Raw genomic sequence first — 20115 nt, 5'->3', positions numbered from 1 at the left:
AGAGAGAAGCCCCACAATGTCAGGGACCCCCAGTGCTTCTGCTTAGCATTCCCTGTGCTGGCATGGGTGTGCTCAGGGGTTCCTTTCCATAATACCCATCCAGTCCATTCCTGAAGGTGGCTTCTATCATCTCCCAAGAAAGCTTCATGTCCATCTTTCGTAGAGAAAACCACATTCCCTCCTAGGTCATCACTCAGACACCACTAGGTTATGGCTGTACTTCACACCACGGGGAACATGGGAAGCTGGCCTTCCCTGCACCCTCCTGTATCATGGCTGGAGCTAGTTCAGACAGTACTCCTCCTCATAGTCTTTGGGTGGCACGAGTCTTCCCGTTCTCTTCCACTGAGGTTTGAGTCTCTTCTGATGAGGGCACATGCATTCTCCTGTTCACTCCTGTGGCACTGTGTCAGATGTAGACACTTGGCTAAGTTAGACATAGTTTTGTACAGTTTCTTGTATGCACACATGTAAGTGCAGAAGTGGTTCCACAGTGGGCACCAACATTGCTGTCCTCTCAGTGTGTACAGCTCCCATCTTGTACTTCAAGCCTTACTGACTGGCATACACCTGGGCACATGCCCACATCCAGGTGTATGACACCCATGGTTTCTCACTCCCCACAGTGAGAATACTGTGTCTGGCTAGCAGCCTGCTCAGGGCAGTGTTCAGAAACGTTTAGTGTTCAGCAAACCCGGGGGACTTTCTCCCACGGTCTATCTCTACAAATATCTCTGTTCAGATATACCCTTGGTTGCTAAAATATATAAAATAGGGTCCCACAGAGTTTCAAACTCTTGAGACCCATAAAGTCTGAACACAAGGGCATCTCCTTCACGTGTCAGACAGGAGTGGAGATGATAACGCAATCAGAAGAGAGACTATGTGGGCACCTGTCGCATTCCCTCAGTGTTGTCCCCGCTCTTGGGCCGATGACAGCTGTGGCAGTGGTAAACCTTCCCTCTCCTGCTTGCAGCAACTTTCAAACTAGAGCAAAGGCCACTGCTTTGCCAGAAATGCTATAAATTGTATGAGATCATCCTGGAGACGGCCATGGGATAGGAGAGCCCGTACCTGCTGGCTCAGGAGCAGGCTCTTCGGCAGGTGCCACAGGGACTTCAGGGAGAAAAGACCTGGGTGGGCTCTGCCTATTGGCCCTGTCCTTGGCGGGTGTCCTTGGTGGCAGCAGATCCTAGCTAGACGCCAATGAGTGTCCCTTCCACCTGATGACACAAGGTTTGGATTCATGGACAATTCACAATACTCATGTTGAGGCTGAGCAGAGCAGGTGTGCCTACGAAGGGAGAATGGAAAGGGGAGATGGGATGTCACAGGCACCAGGAAGTTTACCCCACACTCATTCCTCGGGTGCCTAGCAAAAAGCTAGCCCCATGCCATCATGCCATGCTGCCGGCCGTTGGTGACTTTGTCCCCTTCCAGAGGAGGGATGGGCTCTGCAGAGTTGGATCTCCTCCATCCTGTAGCTCAACTTTGTCAAGTTTTGCAGGCGGAACTCAACTGGCCTTCAAGGAGGCTGGGCAGGGTCTGGAAAGTGGCATCAACCCACTCAGAATGAGAGTTGGACAGTTTCCCCCTTGCAGTTCCGCAGGCTCCTCAGGCCTCCACCCCTTCCGTTGCATCCTCAGACAGAATTCACTAAATGCAGTTCAGAAGCGATCAATATGAGCTTAGGGAGCTTCCCACTTTTTTCTAAACAAACACATTCCTGAGGAGTTAGTTTACTCACAAGATCGCCAGGAGCGCCGGTGACCCCGGGTCCTGTTGTGCCGGTCACTCACCCAGACACCTGCCGTTAGAGAATTAGCATCTTGTTCCGGGTGTCGGGGTTGTCAGTGGAGCCGAACCACTTGACCAGAAGAAAAAACGCACAGGGAGCTATTGATTACGACTTCTCGGTGTCACTTGTTCACCAGGATTTAGGTATCGATGAGGCTGGGAATGAAAACAAGCTTTCTCCCTTGTGGGCTCTGCCCAGAAGAACAAAGGCAAGGTTGGAAAAAATATTCAGCCAGTCCTAGAATCAGAGGGATTCCATTATTGATTGAAAAGTCCCTTCATGTTATTTTTGTTGGATACAAATCTATGGGTTGGGAAGTTTTATAGCAGTTGAGAAAGGGTTTGCGCCAGTGATGAATCAGGGTATTGGACGAATTAGATTTCGCAGCATGAAGATTTCAATGAAGCTGTGATACTAAGAGCTTCTTGACTATTGACAGAAGTTGCCTTCTATGCCACGGCGGCTGTCATGAAGAGGACGGAGAAGGTACAGGGGCTCCCGAGGTGGCCCAGGGGCCCAGTAAATCTTCAGCATCCTGGTGGGAAGACACAGAGCAGGGATCTGATATATTTCTCAGGGCAGTGTGCATCACTAAGTCAGCCACCCCCTGCTGCACACAGAGGTGCACACGGGCTGTCACTTCCCTCAGCCCCAGTCTCTGCACTAAAACACAAAACAGGTCCTTCTTGTAATTCCACACCCTGTTGAGAAGGATGGAAGGAGTTGAAGCCGGGGTTCAAGTCCACCGCTGGGTAGGAAAGCACTAGATTGGGTCATGCTCCAGCCTCAGCTGGTCAAAACTGAGGGTTGGTGTTATCGAGCACAACCTCACACTGACTATGCTGTGACCACTGTATTTGATTTAAAAAAAAAATCAGACAGTAAATCAGTATACATCCTCCATGGCTTCTGTGGTCAGGGTCAGGCACTGGCAGCCACACATGGAGGGTTTCCTCTTCTCACCAGTGCACCTCTGAGTGAGTGGTCAGCTCTTTCCCTCACGGTCATCATGCTAGTTGTCTTTCAAGCACCCATTGACTGCATCCATGCAAGTCACTGGAGTCACCCATACCAGGAGGAGCTTGTGGGGTGATGGAAGCTGTGCCCCCATTAAAAGCCATGGCCCCACCCCGCAAGCCCCATTATCCAACAGCACAGGCCATCATCCCACATGAACCTGCCACCATCAGCCCAGTGTCCCCTTGAGAGAGCCCCACCATTGCGCATGTGCAGAGCAGGAGTGGAGGCTCAGCCTCTGCCGGGTGGAAACCCTGCTTTGCCCCTTACCATCCATGCAGACTTGACGGCATGGGGCGTGGACGTACGGCAGGATGGACACACAGAAGCTTTGAGAAGCACCATGTCTGAGGAGGGAGGCTGGGATGCCCCCATCTCCAGGACTGTGTGTGTGGTACACCATCAAGAGGCACATCCAGTAGGTGAATTCTGTCAGCTGAAAATGACACCCTGAGACCTCAGGAGCTGTGCAGAGGAAGCAACACCAGGAAGCAGAATGTTCTGAGATGTGGGGCTTGAGGTTCTGGACATCTGCACCCAGAAGCTCCCTCTGGAAACAGCTGACCAGAAGCTGGTCCCATTGGCCTTGCTTGGCCAGTGGAAAATAGAGGCTGTGGAGGAGGTGGAGACCCTGAAGCTGCTGGCAGGGAGGAAGGAGGATCAGTAGCCTGGCAAGTCCTCAGCCTGAGGCCCTGTGGCAGTGGCTTTGGTTCCCACTACAGCAGGGCACTTGGAGCAGAGCCACTGGGTGAGTGCCTGAAATGATCCAAGACCATACTGTTGTCTAGATCTTCCTGAGCTGGAACAACATGGAACTTCCAGAGGGAGCCCTGAGCCTCCATGGAGCTCTGAAGCAGGTGCCCATGATGCTAGTTGTGGTCATTGACAGCTCATATTCTCCCCATAGCAGCCACTGTGATGCTTTGCCCACTACAAACATGTGGAACTGTATGTGTTCAGCCCCTTGGGTGCTGGGGTCTGGGCCTCCAGTCATGGGAATCTATATATGGCTACTGGGGGAAAGGTGGCTGTGTGAGTCCTCAGTCCCTCAGGGAAGCCATCCATAGCAGTCCTATCAGAAGCTACTTTTTGGGAATTGAACCCCAGGTAGAAACGTCCATTGAAGCCCAATACTCTCTATAGTGGGCACCCAGGCCCTTTGTCACCTGGCTATTCTCATCCTGTCTCTTTCCTATGGGGTGGGGACAGGTGGAGACAAGAATGCCCCTGTACAGGAAGCGCAGTCCCCAGTCTTCTGGGGAACACTGCTGAAGGAGACTCTGCCATGCCCTCCACTCAGGGGTTGGGCACTGGGAAGACACCCTGGATAAGATTGTGGCCTTATGGCTGCAGGAACAGGAGCAAGCCCTTGGGTGAGCACCTGGCCCTTGAGCTCAGCCTCTAGATCCTTGGGCCTCAAATACAGATGGCTGTATTTCTGCATGGTGCCACCCCAGGCAAGGGCAATGATGGGCACTGCCAGAGAGTCCATGAGGTTATACCCAAGTACCCTGTTTAGGGGGCTCTTCAGAGTCAGTGGGAAGGAATTCTTGTGATGGGGAATTCTGGAATCACACCAGCCCTGCCCCGTTTGACATTTTTCACTGCAGGTAAGTTTGGCAAGTGGCTTAGAACATATGTGCCTGACCAGGATCACCCATGGAGCCCGTCCCCCTCAATGATGGGGTGTGCTTGTTTACATGGAGCACCGGCCTCTCTCTGAGTAAAGCCAGCATCAGTGCTTAGTTTTGTACTTGACATTAAGGGTTAGAGGACAACCTGGCTGGCCCAGACCACCTGAGTGGGAAAGCCCCAGCACTGTCGTTGAGGGCAGCCTGGACTGGGGGCTTGCTGGGATGGTGTACCTCCCTGGCCATGCCTGCTGAGGGGTGGTTTCCAGTAGGAGCATGTCTAGTGGGATGGAGGCTGGTGCCTGTCAGACTCCACAAGTTCCCAGGAGAAGAGGAAAACACCCCAACAGTGGGCACAGAGTAAGGTTTGGTCAGCTTTTTCTGTTGAGGTGAGGGAGGGAATAGCTTACGTTTGGTAAAGCAGCCATGGATGATATATAGCCACAGGCATGGTTGTTTCAATAAAGCTTTATTGGGCTAGAGAGATGGCTTAGCAGTTAAGTGCTTGCCTGTGTAGCCTAAGGACCCCAGTTCAAGGCTCGATTCCCCAGGACCCACGTTATCCAGATGTACAAGGGGGCGCACGCATCTGGAGTTCGTTTGCAGTGGCTGGAAGCCCTGGCGTGCCCATTGTTTCTCTCTGTCTCTCTCTCCTCCTCCTCTCTGTCACTCTCAAATAAATAAATAAACAACAAAAAAATAAAAATAAAAATAAAGCTTTATTGATAAAACCAGAGGGTGAACAGCAGTAGCTCATAGCCATAGCTTGTCTACCATCAGGTGAACTGGGCCTACATGAGTACTGTCACATTCTGGTTACTGCTCAGCATGTCGAAAAATGTTCCATCCCACGTAGAGCTGAGACATGCAATTTATGTAGCTTTCTATGATGAATTACACCTCAGGTGAAACTAAGTTTCCTCCCAAATCTTGGGCTAAAGGGACTTCCCAGAAAGAGGCCTGCACCTCACACACATCTACGGGCAGGTGTTCCTCCCCCAGGTCCCACAGGCCACCGAGACTCAAGGCCTCTGGGAGGTACACGGTGGTGGTGCCCAAGCAAACAGCATGCTTCCACAGCAGCATCTTGCCAGCTGGAAACCCACCTGGCAGCACTGGACAGCTGTGGGCGGGGCGTGACTGGGCTCAAAGACCTCAACGGGCCTGAACCTGACTGATGGAGACACCCCTGTTTTTTAGGTCCCCATCCTCATTCCCTGCCACAGGGTGATCTGCAGTGATGGAACCATGGGAAACTACTCCGGAGGACGGGGTGTGAAGGAGTGGCTGCTGGCCCACGAAGGTGTCCAGGTGGGGAAGCCAGCCTGTGGGGACGGGGCAGCCCGTGGCTCCACCAGCTCCCAACGTGATGGTCGAAATTGAGTGTTTGTATTGGGAGTGAACATTTGAGTGACACATAGATGTGACGCGGCTTTGGAAGCGGATGTGTGGTGGCACCACTATATTAAAAGAGCCGGATGTGTCCTGAGGGACGTGGCATGGCTGCCCTTTCCTGTTTCTACATTTTACAGCAGAATGAGTTCAGATGACTGGCCCCTGTGCATGTCGTCGGCTCCCTTCCCTAACGCGGTTATTGTTCTATTTTTAATGTCCATTAAAACGGGAGTGAGGTTGGGGAAGTCCTGGCGAGTGCTCGGGTCCCTGCCTGGGAAGGGGAACGCATCTGACATCTGCAGGCAACAGCTGGCCGCCCCACACTGTCCACACAGAGCAGCTGACCCTCCCCGGCACAGCCCCTGCATCAGCCTTCCCTTCTTCCTGGACACTCACCCTGCTGATACGACGGCTCCCGTTCTGTTCCCAGCATCCCCTGCGGGTCTAGCTGGAGGAGAAGTTCCTGGGAAGTGCTTCTCCGACTACCAGGACAGCATCTTCACCACTGGGGTCACGTAGAAAACAGCCCCTGTCCAAAAGAGATCGGCACTGTTGAAGGTCTCTTAGGACACGAGTTTGGCCGAGCTAGTGCCAGGCCATGCCCAGAACGCAACCTCTCCTGCTCTCCTGGGCACAGCATGATCTGGGCACCAGGTGGGGAGGGCCCCCACATGGTAGCTCCTTAGAGACCCAAGGATCTGGTACCTAAAAAGACCTCCCCCACCCCCATCCCATGTTGGGCCCACACAGCCAAGGTCATGCACACAGCCCATAGTGTCCCCAACAGTGGGGACTGTTTTCAAATCTGCCATGTGACACAATCCACACTTCATGGTCATATCATGCTTCTAGCTCTAAATTTAACTGCTCGAAAAGTGAAAGAGAAGCTGGCCGCCCGGGTGTGGACAGGTAAAGTAGCGTGTGGCTGGACGATGAAGCCTCCCGCCGCACAGCGTGGGGCTGTGTGAGAGCTGCCTTCTTTCGGTGGCTTCTCTGATGGTGCCAAGTGCAGAAGGGCTGCCACACTGGTTCACACATGTCACCCAAGACTCCGTGGAAATACAGCCTCGTGGGGTCTGGCTGTGCGTACTGCCTTCACACCCATGAAAACAAACCTCGGGCTGTTCTCCTAATTTACATTTTCTTGTCTCTGTGTCAGCCAAGCGAATCCTAAGTACTTTTTTTTTTTTCCATAAAGTGGCATGACCTGAGTTTGGTCATTAAGTGTTGCAAGGCAGGGTGCATTGTGGACCTATAGATTTGTGCTTCCCCAGAACAGTTCCAGGCGGCACACACACGTACTCCTGTCTGGCCTCCCTGGGGAATTTCTGCTCATTTTCCGGCATCTGTCAGTGAGAACGGAAAGGGCCATGTCTGTATGTCATGGTTGGGAAGGGCCAGGCTTCCCCCTACACCGGGCGCGCCACACCGACCACTCCCCAGCCCCAAAGAGTTGCCTTTGTCCTGAGGAGAGCAGAGCTGGGGTTCTCAAAGGCACAGCCCTGGGCCCTGTGGCCGCCTGGGCCTTCTGCGTGTGGATTCCAACAGAGGGCGCTGTGGCCGCGGCGTGCCGGGTGTGCTGTGTGCTGGGAGACCGCGGCCTCTGCTCTGCTTGAGGAAGACTTGACCGTGGGCAGCAGGGTTGCGCTGGCTCAGAGCTGGCCCCGCAGGCTGCACGTGGGCCACCAGGCCCATGCCCTGCCCACAGGCCCCTCCCCGCACCTAGCTGCCCTACCTGACCCTCCCTGTGATCTCTACATTTCCAAGTAGGACCAGGCTCTGAGAGGGGCCTGAGGTTGTACAGACAGTGAAGGCCAAGCCCCCAGCATGGGTCATCCACTTACAGTCAGGACCCCGACCCCATCAAAGGCACCAGGACAGCCCTGCAGCTTCAGGCGGCCTGGAAGCTCGCGCAGGCTTGTTTGGGCCTGGGCCCTGGGAGCAGCACGAAAGCTGAGTCTACTGTCCTCTCGCAGGGCTCCCCCAGCCCCGTCGTGGCAGGCTCAATAGATGCCCGGAGGTGGCCAGTGACAGCAGCGGGACGCACACTGCCTTGGCTGTGTACCGCTCCGAGGACACGCTCCGCAGAGGCCGACATGAAACGCGCACGTGGTTGCCTGCAGCCGCTCTGGCTCGGGGTTGCAGCGCAGCTTGTGAGAATAAGAGCAAGAGGAAAGGCATAAAGAATTACAAAAACACTTTCCAAATAAAAAGAAATGTTGAGACAAGAGAGCTGTGTTCTCTGGCCTTGGCCCCAGGTCCCCCTAAGCGGACAGGTCTGCATGTCCCACTGTGGCGTTCTGAGCGCCGTGCGGCCCGTCAGCTGTGCTGCGGTTCCTGCCACCTGACCAGTCTCACCACGTCCAGCGATGGAGAAGACGAGATCGGACCATGCTGGTTCCCCAAGGACCATCCTGGGCCACGCAGGAGGCCAAGCCACGTGAGGGATAAGCTTCTCTCCCAGTCTCTTCCCCTTGAGGCGGACGACACACATGTCACCCACTTCACCACGTCCTATGGCTGTATCAGGTGATAGTGACAGGAGCCCCAGATGAACTGATTTCTGCCCAAAGCCAAGACACTGTCACTTCGAATGAAGCTGCTGCATTGGCTGGTGCTGGGTTCGCAAAGGAAGTCCCTGGGAGAATGAAGTGGCCCTTCTTTGGCCGCTCTGTGTGCCATCAGCATCGTGTCGGGAAGGGGCAGGCCCTCCTGGAGGTGACTTAGCCAGGCTGTCTAGCTCCCTGCGCTTCCTACCTTTGATAGACAACTTCAGGAGTGGGTTGTGTGCCGGAGATCCAAACTCCTTGGTACCAGTGTCTTGCAGTGTACCTCTTTCTCTCCCATGGTGTCAACTCCTGGTCACCCCAAATTTCTTGTTTCAAAGGGCCACGTAGATGTGTCCACATGGAATCTGTCGGCCCTGGCCCTGTCGTCAGTACCCTACACACAGATGACTAAGAACAGAAGCCTGCATGGCACTTCTGAAAGCCCCCAGTGTGTGTGGTCAGTGGCAGCCAAGAGACTGGGGACCGTCTCCAGAATGGACTCAGGGTCCCTCGTGCAACCAGGTAAAAGTCCCCTCAGTTTCCACTATAACCCCAGATCTAATCCTGCAAGACCAAAACAACATTGTGAGCCATGTCTGCCTTCTCTCTCACATCCACCATGTGCCCACCTGTCCCTTGGTAAAGACACGGCTGTGGCTGTGCCTGGTGTCAGGTTAGACTTGACCAACATCAGAATGGACAGAAAGTCACACTGAGTCACTGTGGATCTGTCCATTTCCCTCCAAAGGCTGGCCAAAGGTCTTAGCCCACTGGATTTATAGAAGGACTCTGGAGTGATAGGCAAAACAGCTTAATACGAGGGGCAGTCAGTTTATTTACCCTAAAGCTTACCCTAGAAGTCCATTTGGGAAGCTAAGCCTTTTGCCCTCAGCCTCCTTCCGCTGGGACATGGCCAGGACTCTGTTTCCTGTTTCTGTGTTTCTTGCTGCCATGGGTGCCTGGTCACAGAGGTCCCTGGGTAGGAGGGAAGCTTCCCTCATGCCACCTGGGTTTTTTGTTTTGGCTCATAAGCTTTGTGTTAACTGTTTGCATTTGAAAAGTTGAAACTATTAGAGCATGGAGGCTTGCCCATGGCGTAGTTACAGCTCTTCAGAAGGCTGAGGCAGGAGCATTGTAACCTCAAGACCAGGCGGGGCTACATGTCCTATTTAAAGGTATAAAGTAGCACTCTCAGGAGGCAGAGCAGAGGGATAGCTGTGTGCTCAAGGCCAACTGGATCTGCCTAGTGAAAGACAAAGAAAGAAGGAAAGGAGAAAAAAAAGAGAAGGAAAAATCTGAAAAGTGTGTCAGTTTTACTTATCAGTTTGAAAGATATTTGTCTTAAATAAGACTCTAAAAGTCCCCTGCCCAATCCATTCCGTCTGTCTGTCTGTCTGAAGCAAAGGGGAAGTAGCAGTCAAAACCCAGAACCAGAGGCAGAGAAACTGCAGGTCTTCAGGTGACAGAGGGCGGGCGTCCGGAGTCCTCAGGACCCCTTGGCTCCAGCTGCTGACAGATGGAGAAGGTCTGGCCTCCATCACCAGGGCGGCTCCAGCCAGGGTCTGCGGTGGGGGTGGGTGGGGGTGGATGGGGAAGTAGGAAGTGGTGCTGGGCGCGAGGTGCAAATTGACAGCAGGGCCTGGCCTGGCGGAGCCTCTGATTGATGAAAGGACACTGCTAACAAGCCTTTAAAGTTTCTCATTAATGTGGTTTTTTTTTTTTTTTTTCACTGAAAAAAGCCACAAGAAAAAAATTCCACATGGACAGTAATTAAGATCGATCCTGTACAGTTTGGTGCTTTGAAAGACGGCAACCCCTCCTATAAAATGCTCACTTTCAGGCTGCCATCTTTTGGGTTATTGGAAGCCCCATGTCACAAGGGGAACTTTCTCAGTAAGGCACATTTTGCAGACCAAGGTGGCAGGCCTCACAAGGAGCCTGCTTTCATGGCAGCCTGTGGACACAGCATCCAAGTTTCCGTTGTCCAGTGCAGTGGGGTAACAAAGGAAGAGCACACCCCGAGATGTTGAGGGGCCATCAGCAGCCAGCCAAGGCCAAAGAACACAGCCGAGAGGGCCTGTGTGGTGTGTGACTCTCCCCGCAGAGGCTCGTGTCCTAGGACGAGGTGGGCCGGGTGGGCTGGGGAGTGGCGTCTCCTCCCCCCTTGCATCTGAGTGGGGTTCAGTGCACATGTGATACCCCGCACCCACTCATGTGTCCCCATGACATGGCATTTCTGTGCAGAGCCTCAGCAGTAGGGAGGCATGTGTGCCCCCACACTGGTCTGTTGACTGGGGAGAAGCCCAGCTGGGAAGAGTGGCGTCGCATGATACTGGGCAACAAGTGGTGCTGTCCCTTCTTTTCATTGTCGTAGCTACAGGGGAAGCGGATGCATGTGCAGGGCCTTACGCAGGCTGCAAGGGAGCAGGTATGCACCCCACAGCAACATCCGGGCAGCATTCCTCCTGTGAGACTTCCTCCTGGAGCCACCCTTCCCTGGGCTCTGGAGAAGATGGAACTTTCCCTGAAGATGCCCACTTTCCAAGAGATGAGCACTTCTATGCCTGCACCTGGCACATTCCACCATAATAGGAAGAGCCCTCAGAGTCTAACCAGACAGAGGGCCGTGTCTCCATCTCCGAGTGTGTGTATCATGTTTTTGATCTCCCCTTGAATGTGTCCTCTTGGGGATTAATCAGTCTCCACAGAGAGTTAAATTTGGTGCCAGCCTTGCAAGCCTTATTACATCTGCCTGCAATCCTAGTACTGGCCTCTATGAGCCCACCTCACCACAGGTGTGAGAATGAGAATCCCATACTTGCTGCCCACTGGCACAGCCTTGAGGGTGCCCTCAAAGCTTAGACTCAAGAAGGGACCTAAGACATCCCCACTGGCCCGGAGTCAAAGGGGAAGCATCAGGCCCCACTTGGTCACCACCACCTTGACCTCACAGCAGCCCTGCTGGGAAGTCTCTGCATGGGCACCTCATGTCTGTTACAGCCACAGGTCATCCCCTGTCCTGAGCAGTCACCCCTGAGGTAGGAAAAACTCTTTATCAAATGAGTCAGGGTCCAGGGACTGACATGTCCCCAGCACACCTGTGTCTCTGGGACCACACCTGCCCAAGTACCACACTGTTGTGTAGCTTTCAGGAAGATGAAGGGCCCTGCTCCCCTGTTACACAGGGAGTATTTTAAAGACCAAGCAAGTTGCTTCACGTCCCTCCCTCTAGGTATGCGCCATGGGTCTTTGGGATCCTTTCCCACAAGGCTGGGTCTTCCCAGGGTCAGGCCTTGCTCTGGCCATTAGTTCCTACCAGAGTGTTAACCCAAGGCACCAGAAGGAAGCAGCCGGAGTCCATTTCTCCAGGAGCCAAGCAGTCCCTTTAGGTCAGTGCAAACACCTGCAAATATATTACCGAGACATAGCCCAGTTCACTAAAGTGCCTCCCAAGATCTCCCCACCAAGACCACTCAGCAGTGGAAGGTAATTAGTGGTGGTCCTGCTCACTGTCAGACAGCGGAGCCTAGTAATCAACACCTTGGAAAGAGGATCCCCTGCAATCCTGAATGTGGTGGTTTGAATCAGATGCCCCCCACAAATTCATGGTTTTGAATGCTTGGTCCCCAGCTGGTGGCAGTTTTGGAGATTGTTTCTCGCTGGAGGAGGTGTGTCCTCAGGAAAGACTTCAAGATTTGTTAGTCCCAGCTTGCCAGTGTTAGTGGAGCTCACTCTTGCTGCTTTCTGTCAGCTGCTGTGGCAAGAAGTGGGGCCCAGCCGCTGCTCTACCATGCTTTCCCTGCCATGCAGAAACCCCCTGGAGACTGTCAGCTGAATACACCCTCTCTTTCTTTCTTTCTTTTTTTTTGGTTTTTCGAGGTAGGGTCTCACTCTAGCCCAGGCTGACCTGGAATTCACTATGGAGTCTCAGGGTGGCCTCAAACTCACGGTGATCCTCCTACCTCTGCCTCCCAAGGGCTGGGATTAAAGGTGTGCGCCACCACGCCCAGCTTGAATACACCCTTTCTTAACACTAGCTGGTTTTGGTCAGGTGTTTTATCCCAGAAATGTGAAGGCAACTACAACTGCCCTCTCCTCCCTTGCCTCCCCCTCCCCACTCCCCTACTGGAAGAGAGTGCCCTGCAGTCCTGAAGTGGGGCAAGGCTAGCACATGCGGCTACACTAGCCGAGTGGCCAACCCGCCCTTTGCACAGGCAAGCCTGACCTGAGCCAGTGACCTGAAGGTGCTTTTTTTCCCAGGAACCTTGCTCTTCCCAAGATAAGGATCCTTACTCAAGTGGCTTCTGGGCCACTATTTTGGGCCACCTGGGCAAAACTTTCTGTGGAATCCAGGTAGCTGCTGCACCCCTCAGGTCCTGCATGTTGGCCCTAGGCTGCAGAGTCACTCCTCCCACTTGGGCTCTGTCCTGATCATTTCTCCCAACCTTACCCAAGCTTGACACGTAGTCTTAATAGAACCTTAGGTCATGAGAGTGAATAGAAAAGAAGCCTCAAGGTAGACCTGGAACATTCTGGAGCCAGCTCTCAAAGAAAGGTTCTGGACCGGGGAGTGGGCACTACTGACCCCATTTGGAAGTTACCCTGCATGACTGTGGGGACCTGGACGGTGGTGCAGAATGCCCCTCCCCTTCAAAGGTGCAGCAGACCCTTCTGGGGCCCCTTGGACCAGGACTGGGTGGTTCTTACAAAATCCCACTCCAGGAAGTCACTGTTAATGTCCAGGCCTCCCAGCAAGCTTTGCTTCTCTCTGGAGGTATAGGTAGTCAAGCCTCCCCCAGATCCACAGAAGTTATGGAAGGATGGTGTCTCCACCTGCCTGGGGTCTTCAAATCTCATGCCTTTCTAGGCATCCTCCAGAGATCCTAGGTTTCTGTCCTATTGGCTGACCATGGGAACACAGTTGGACATTCACTGCCTCTCATCAGACTACCACATGCCATCACCTTGTCCACAGGGGACCAAGGTGAATGATTCCTCCAAAGAATCAGCTCAGTGACCATGTCCCCAGGGTCCCCACCTGCAGCAACCTGAGGAAACAGCAGATCCAGCCACACCAGAAATGTGGGGGACACTGCCCTTTCAGCTTGGACCCAGAAGGGTAGCAGCTGGGACACAGTGAAGTCTCCAGAAGTAGGGACACAAGGTGACAGCCACATAACTCCTTGCTCCCGTGCACTCCCTGCATCTGGCGGGTGAGGGATAGTCCTTTGTCACTGAGGTATCGTTGGGCCTGGAGCAGGGACCTCAGGCTAGCTCCATGCATAGGCCACTGTACTTGGCCCAGCTCTGCTTTGAGGCTCCCACCATCCGTTGCAGCTGGGTGTTAGGCAGGGCTATGACCATGGCATCAGGCGCAACCTGCCTGGCACACCTCCTAACCCTTCCAGACCTACTACCTCAGGCATGGCCACAAAGCTAGCAAAAGTCTGGTGTCTGTAGGGACCAGGACCCTGGGCATCCTGCTCCACAGTACTTACTGCTTTCCAGTTTTCGAGTGCATAGCTACAGAAAGTTCAAGAGTGAATCCAGAATGTTCCAACAGGTGAACATTATTGGCTGCTGCTGATACTGAAGGCCATACAAGGGACACAGGAGGCTGGGTGGGAACTGGTGGCCCCACAAGCAAGATGGCTCTCATCACCCCTTATCCACTGCCTCTGGGCTGAGAATGTGCCTGTCAATAGTTCCCCACTGTGCCCAGTCCCCACCCTGCTCTGAGATGGAGGAATGTCCTGGCTCCTCATGAATGCCTGGGTGCTAGGGATGAGGGGACCTCGTGTTCCTGCCTGAGATGCTGGTGACACAGCTTGCCTCGGGAATTCACAGAACTATCAAGAGATTCCCAGAGATCTTCAGAAGCCCCAAGGCTCACCAGAAATACAGGTGGTGATAACATGTCTCTCTGAAGAGCATGTGCAAAGAAGCATGACCAAGATCCCCTGGAAATTCTGTTTACCAGGACGGGGAGTCACGCAGTCGTTGAAGGACTTGCTATGTAAGTGTGAAGTGAAGATGTGAGTTTGGATCCACAGCACCCATTGCTAATTGAGCATGGCAGGCTGGCTGTAAACCCTGTGCTCAGGAGGTAGAGACAGAGTCCCTGGGGCACGCTGGCTAGCTGGACGAGCCAGATCAGTGGACTCCGGGTTCAAGTGAGAGACCTTGTCTGCTTAAGTAAGGCGGAGAGCAATTGATGAAGATGCCTGATGCCACCTCTGGCCCCTACACATGTGCATGCACGTGCACAGGCATGCAGAGCACCATGCACAGGCAACAGCACACATAGGCAAGCACACATGCACATGAGTAAAAAGAAAACCCTCAGTTGTCATATAAGGAAATGGAGTCCACCTAGTTACAAGTCAGCGGGGGAGACTCCACTCCAGTCTGGGAGTGACCACACACATTCCTAACAAGTGTCTGAGCAGTGCTATGTGGCCTGAAGGAAGTTGTGGACAGCAGTAGCCCATGGTCAACAGCTTGAGGTGCATAATTTTCTTAGGACAAACTATGCATCATTTAATGAGAAAATCAAGTTATGTGTCCATGAGTGTTGTAGCCACCATGGAGTCTTGCCTTCCCTCCCTAATGGAGAAGCAGCCATGAGACTTCACAGTGCCCAACACTGGCACTTTACACCGCCACAAGACCTGACCAACCTTCCCTGGTGGGTAGCCCATGGTGGACCACAGCCCCTGCCACCCTCCAGGGATGGCCTATCTCTAGTTTTTGGACTGTGTGTGTGATTGTCTGCTTCCAGATTCCTGACCTCCACCTAAAAGCAAGGCATCAAGGCTTCGCCAAGTTCCCAAGCACACAAGCACCTGGACCTCAATGTGACTTTGAACCAAAGGCTTGAGGTACACATGTGGCAGCAGCCTTGGTACTGGCAGGCAGCTGGGCTCACCCACAGCAGAGAGGCCACTTTCTCCCATTCCATCCCCAAGCCAGGGTCTTGCATTGAGCTGGGAATGCTCATTTATTTAAAGCCCCTGCTTCTCTGAGATGCAGAATGACATGTCTAAATATTACAACATTATGAGGTATGTAGCTGTCTGTACTTTTCCATGCAAACATCCAACTACTGGGCCAGGAAGCGATGTGACAGGTATTTCTGTAGCTCCAGCAAATTGGTCTCAGATGTAGATGAACAGATTTTCACCAGGAAAAGATAGAACCTTGTACTATGCTGCGATGCTGGGCCTGAGTCTGCCCTGGAGCTGAGTATCCACACAGTTCTGGCTATATATAGCTTCCTCCCTTCCACCAGAATGCGTCCCGGGGCTCCAGATCCTTCTCAGGGTCATTGGCTTCCCCCAGCCTTACCAACCATGCTAGAACTAAACATCAGGACCACTGTGGAGCTCTGATCTCAGATGGGCAGGGCCACCCTTGAGTTTATCTCTACAGAGGAAAGCCTTAATATTTGGGGACCAGTAGGTTGCTTTGGGGGGAGACGCAATAGTGCCCAATGATCAGACCACAGGGCCAGACAAGAGGTCAGCTTAATCCATGTCTCTGACTGGGTCATCCTGAGGAAGCCTCATGACCTCCATGCCTCGTTTCTACAGCAGATTGGAACCTTGGACATGGATCCCAAATAAAGTTATACTGGATGTTCCTGCTGGCCTTTAAGTCTACTGACAAGCATCCCTGGGAGGCACAGGGAGACCCAGGCCTGAAGGAGAGGCACTCAGAGGAAAAGGGAAAGGTCAGAGTGATCCAACCTCACGTCAAGCCCATGTGGAATGCCAGAGTTGGACAGACCAGAAAGCTTTCTCCTGCAGAGCCTCAGGGGTGACCACAGCCACTGGGTCTGGTAGAAGGATCCTGTTGGTGGACTTCACGGCTGCAGCCCCTGGATGCTCGTGCCACATTGAGTGCTGAGGATGCCAGCCAAGCACTCTCCAGATAACTTTGAGGTCAGTCACAGTGCAGGAGCCATGCTCAGCCCCTATCATTGCCCATAATGCACCGGGGGCCCCATATGGACCACTGCTGAGAAGTTAGGTCTCAGAGTTGAATAGGCCTAGGTTCACAGCCCACTTAGTAGCTATGGGACACTCACTGCTCCATTCAGCCCTGCCTCCCACAAATAAGTTCTGTAAAAGATGTTCACCCTGTGCTTCCCCTGGTGACCCTCTGACCAGAGGAGCCCAGGGAGGAGCTGCTGGCCATCTGACCTCAGGAGCCAAGGCCATCCCTGAGTAGCAGAGAAACCAATTTCTTCTCTTCCCTGGGTTTAAAGTAGGTCACAGAAGTCCACAGGACTGTGGCTGACCCTAGGGGAAGGATATGAGGCCCAAACCATATTCTGGTTCTGACAGACCTGCAGCTTGGGGCTGCCGCTGACAGGAGTCACCCTGAGAAATGTGTCCATGGACTCTCAGAAGGTTCTAGTAAAACTGACAGCCTCAGAGACATTTACGAGCTAAACATTGTGTGTGTGTATGTTGTATACACATGTATGTGCCTATGCACCACCCCATATGTTCACCTGCGACTGGGCGCCTTCACCTATGGTGGCCAGAGGGGAGTGTCGAGTGCTCCACTCGCTCATTTTCCCACCCATTGCCTAAGCCAGAGTCTCTTAGTGATCATGGAGCTTGCTGGTTTTTCGTGAGCCCCAGCAATTTGCTCTCCACAGAGCTAAGGTTACAGGTAAATGTGGCCACACTTATGTTTCTATGGGACCTGGGGGTTGAACTCCCCCCCCCCCCGGGCCTCCTCAGGTCCTTGTGATCAGCCAGCCGCGCTCTTAACCACTGGCCCACCTCTCAAGTCCTGAGCTATACTTTTTTTTTTTAATGCAGTTAGACAAAGAAATTCCCAAAGGTCATGTTCCCACCGGCATGGTCTGACTTGATAGTTCTCACAGGGAGCACGGCTTCATTGAAACCAGCAAGGTACATTCTTAATACTAATGGTATCAAGCAAATCTTAATGTCACCATAAGTAAAGCCACATGGGGCTGATGCCAAGAGAGACAAGTGGACAGTGGCATCAACGGCAAGTCCAGCAGCAGCCTAGGAGACTTTGGGATATCAGAAATGTGGCATTTTACCACTGGGTGGGAAAGGACTACGGCATGGTATCAGGACAGCTGGCCAAGTCGCTCAGAAAAGACACCAACCGCAGGGACTTTGGAGACCGACACACTCTTCCTGTACTTACTGTTGCACCCGATGAAATACACAGGAAATGCACCCACGCCCTGTGCACCCAGGAGACATGGCAGGAGCCCGAGAGCCTAGAGTGAAAGACCGACTCGTGGACCATGAGACGGCTAGAAGGGCTGGAAGGTGAGTGCTGCCCTGGGGAGAAGTGTGGGCAGTGCTTCAAACAGAGGGTTGTGGGGTGCCCGAGTAAGCAGTTAGATTAATTAAGCAGGACAAGGGGAGTCCTTAAAGGGAGGGGTCTTAGGACGCCACTCCCTCGCCACACCTATCTCAGCTGGCCACACGCACGCCAGTCCCAGGATCTAGTGTCTGCCAGGGTCACCTAGTTGGTTCTCTCTCAAGTGGGTGGATCCCCCCTTAAGCCCAGACCCATCAGCTGGGCACCTGGTGTACGTGTGTCCAGGTGGGGTGGTGCAAATCCTCGAGCCCCCTAGATTCACAGAGAAAGTGGGCCATTTTTCTCTCTCTCCAGACCTGGCAGCAATATTTTTTCGGGTCTTTGGACGGTAAGAGCTCTCTCCTCCCGGGTCGGGAGAGACACTTTTCTTTTTCCTTTTATTACTGTCTTCACTTTTTTTTTTTTCAAGGTAGGGTCTCACACTAGCCCAGGCTGACCTGAAACTCACTATGGAGTCTCAGGCTGGCCTCAAACTCACAGCAACCTTCCGACCTCTGCCTCCCGAGTGCTGGCATTAAAGGCGTGCGCCACCATGCCCAGCTTGTCTTCACTTTTGATCCTTTTTGGAAGCGCATGTTTTTAGAAGTTCCTTCTCATATTTTTTTCCTAAGATCCCATGTTCAGCTACCTGGGCTCCTGGACTACACGTGGCCCACATGGGCTTTTGGACTCCACATGGTGTTCTTCTCTTCTCCCCATGTTTTCTCCCCTCACCTCCCAGTTTTCTCCCTCCCCCACACCTTTGTAAGATCTGAATAAAATGTGATGTTTTAAAATTCATTTTCTTGAATCTGGAATTGCCAATTCTTGGTTAGTTTGTAGACTTGAACTCAGAGGTTGGGGTTCTGGAAAGCACACCAGAACCCCAACTCCTTTCATTACAGGATGAATCCAAAATATGTTAGACAAAAAAAAACATTTGTGGTTCAGGTAAAAGACAAGTATGGACCTGGATGGACCACATGCCAAGGGAAAGGTGGGTGCACACCAGCCAGCAGCAGCCTGTGGAAAGAGCAGGGAGCTCATGTGATTGACAGAGGTCGCCTGCAGTGACCCTGGGAGAGATCCCACCTCATCTGCAATTGCATCTCAAGCTAAAGCAGGAGGCGGCACTTATTACAAGATGGGCTTAAAGATGTAAACCACGCCTAACGCTTCGTTTCCAGCCCCAGTGGGAAAAGTGGCAGTATTTATGACTGATTATGCCTGCACCAATTCCACTTTAGGGATCTGCCAGCAGAGGTATTGGCATGGGCAGACAGTGCCACAGCTATGGGGGTATCTGTGCCTCCATTACTTGTGACAGCAGTGCCCAGGGAAACAGCCTAAAGTGCCCTGTGACAGTGAACTGACCAGAGACATCCTGATGCGCGCACATGCACACGCACGTGCATGCGCACACACACACACACACACACACACAGTGTCAAGGTACTGTGATACAGGAAAACTAGATCCACATTGCTGACACCCGGTTGAGTAATAAAAGCAGGAGGTAAGACAGCAGCGAGGTCAATGTCAAAATAAAAGTTTAATTACACTTTCCCTCAACATGGAAAGTTGTGGAGGAGAATGCATTAAAAATGTGACATGTGGGCTGGAGTGATGGCTTAGCGGTTAAGGCATTTGCCTGTTAAGCCTAAGGAACCAGATTCAATTCTCCAGGCCACGTAAGCCAGACGCACAAGGTAGAGCCTGCATCTGGAGTTCATTTGCAGTGGCTAGAGGCCCTGGCACACCCATTCTCTCTTTCTCTCTCTCACCTCCCCCTCTCTGTTTCTATCTCTGTCTCTAATAAATAAATTTTCAAAATAAAATCTAAAGAAGTGACTGGAGTACTGAGTAACATCTCAATCACACCTTCTAAGACTCAAGGTCTAATGCGGAAGAGGTGGCAAAAAGAATGTAAGAGCTAAAGGAAGGGTAGGATTCCTTATAATGTGCTCCCTCCAGACACAAAATGGCCTGGATATCCATGACCTCATATGCCTGACATTACCTACACAAGACCATCATAAGAGGAGGAAAAGATCATGACATCAAAACAAAAGAGAGACAGATGGGGAGGGGATATGATGGAGAATGGAATTTCAAAGGGGAAAGTGGGGGGGAGGGATATTTTTTATGATAATGGAAAATGTTAATAAAATTGAGACAAAAGATAAATAAAAATAAAATCTTTAAAAAATGTGATATGAGCCAGGTGTGGTGGCACAATGCCTTTAATTCCAGCATTCGGGAAGTAGAGGTAGGAGGATTGCTCTGAGTTCAAGACCAGCCTGAGACTACATATTGAATTCCAGGTCAGCCTGAGCTAGAGCAAGACCCTACCTTTAAAAAAAGTAAA

At 52.5% G+C, this 20115-nt stretch overlaps 1 protein-coding gene across 1 annotated transcript in view; it reads left to right on the top strand.

Moving 5' to 3' along the window:
• Mgmt (O-6-methylguanine-DNA methyltransferase) overlaps window positions 1-18502 on the top strand; it is a 296994-nt gene extending 278492 nt beyond the window's left edge. The window contains exons 5-8 of the mRNA XM_045137099.1: window positions 5647-5757; window positions 8729-8912; window positions 17610-17713; window positions 18380-18502. Coding sequence (XP_044993034.1) covers window positions 5647-5757; window positions 8729-8912; window positions 17610-17665 — 351 coding nt within the window. The 3' untranslated portion in view covers window positions 17666-17713; window positions 18380-18502. The remainder of the gene's footprint in view (window positions 1-5646; window positions 5758-8728; window positions 8913-17609; window positions 17714-18379) is intronic.
• The last annotated feature ends 1613 nt before the right edge of the window (window positions 18503-20115 follow it).

The sequence above is a fragment of the Jaculus jaculus genome, chromosome 1 (assembly GCF_020740685.1).
Source record: "Jaculus jaculus isolate mJacJac1 chromosome 1, mJacJac1.mat.Y.cur, whole genome shotgun sequence".
Lineage (NCBI taxonomy): Eukaryota > Metazoa > Chordata > Mammalia > Rodentia > Dipodidae > Jaculus > Jaculus jaculus.
The sequence above is the reverse complement of the archived record's forward strand: the minus strand, read 5'-3'. Positions and strand labels throughout refer to the sequence as shown.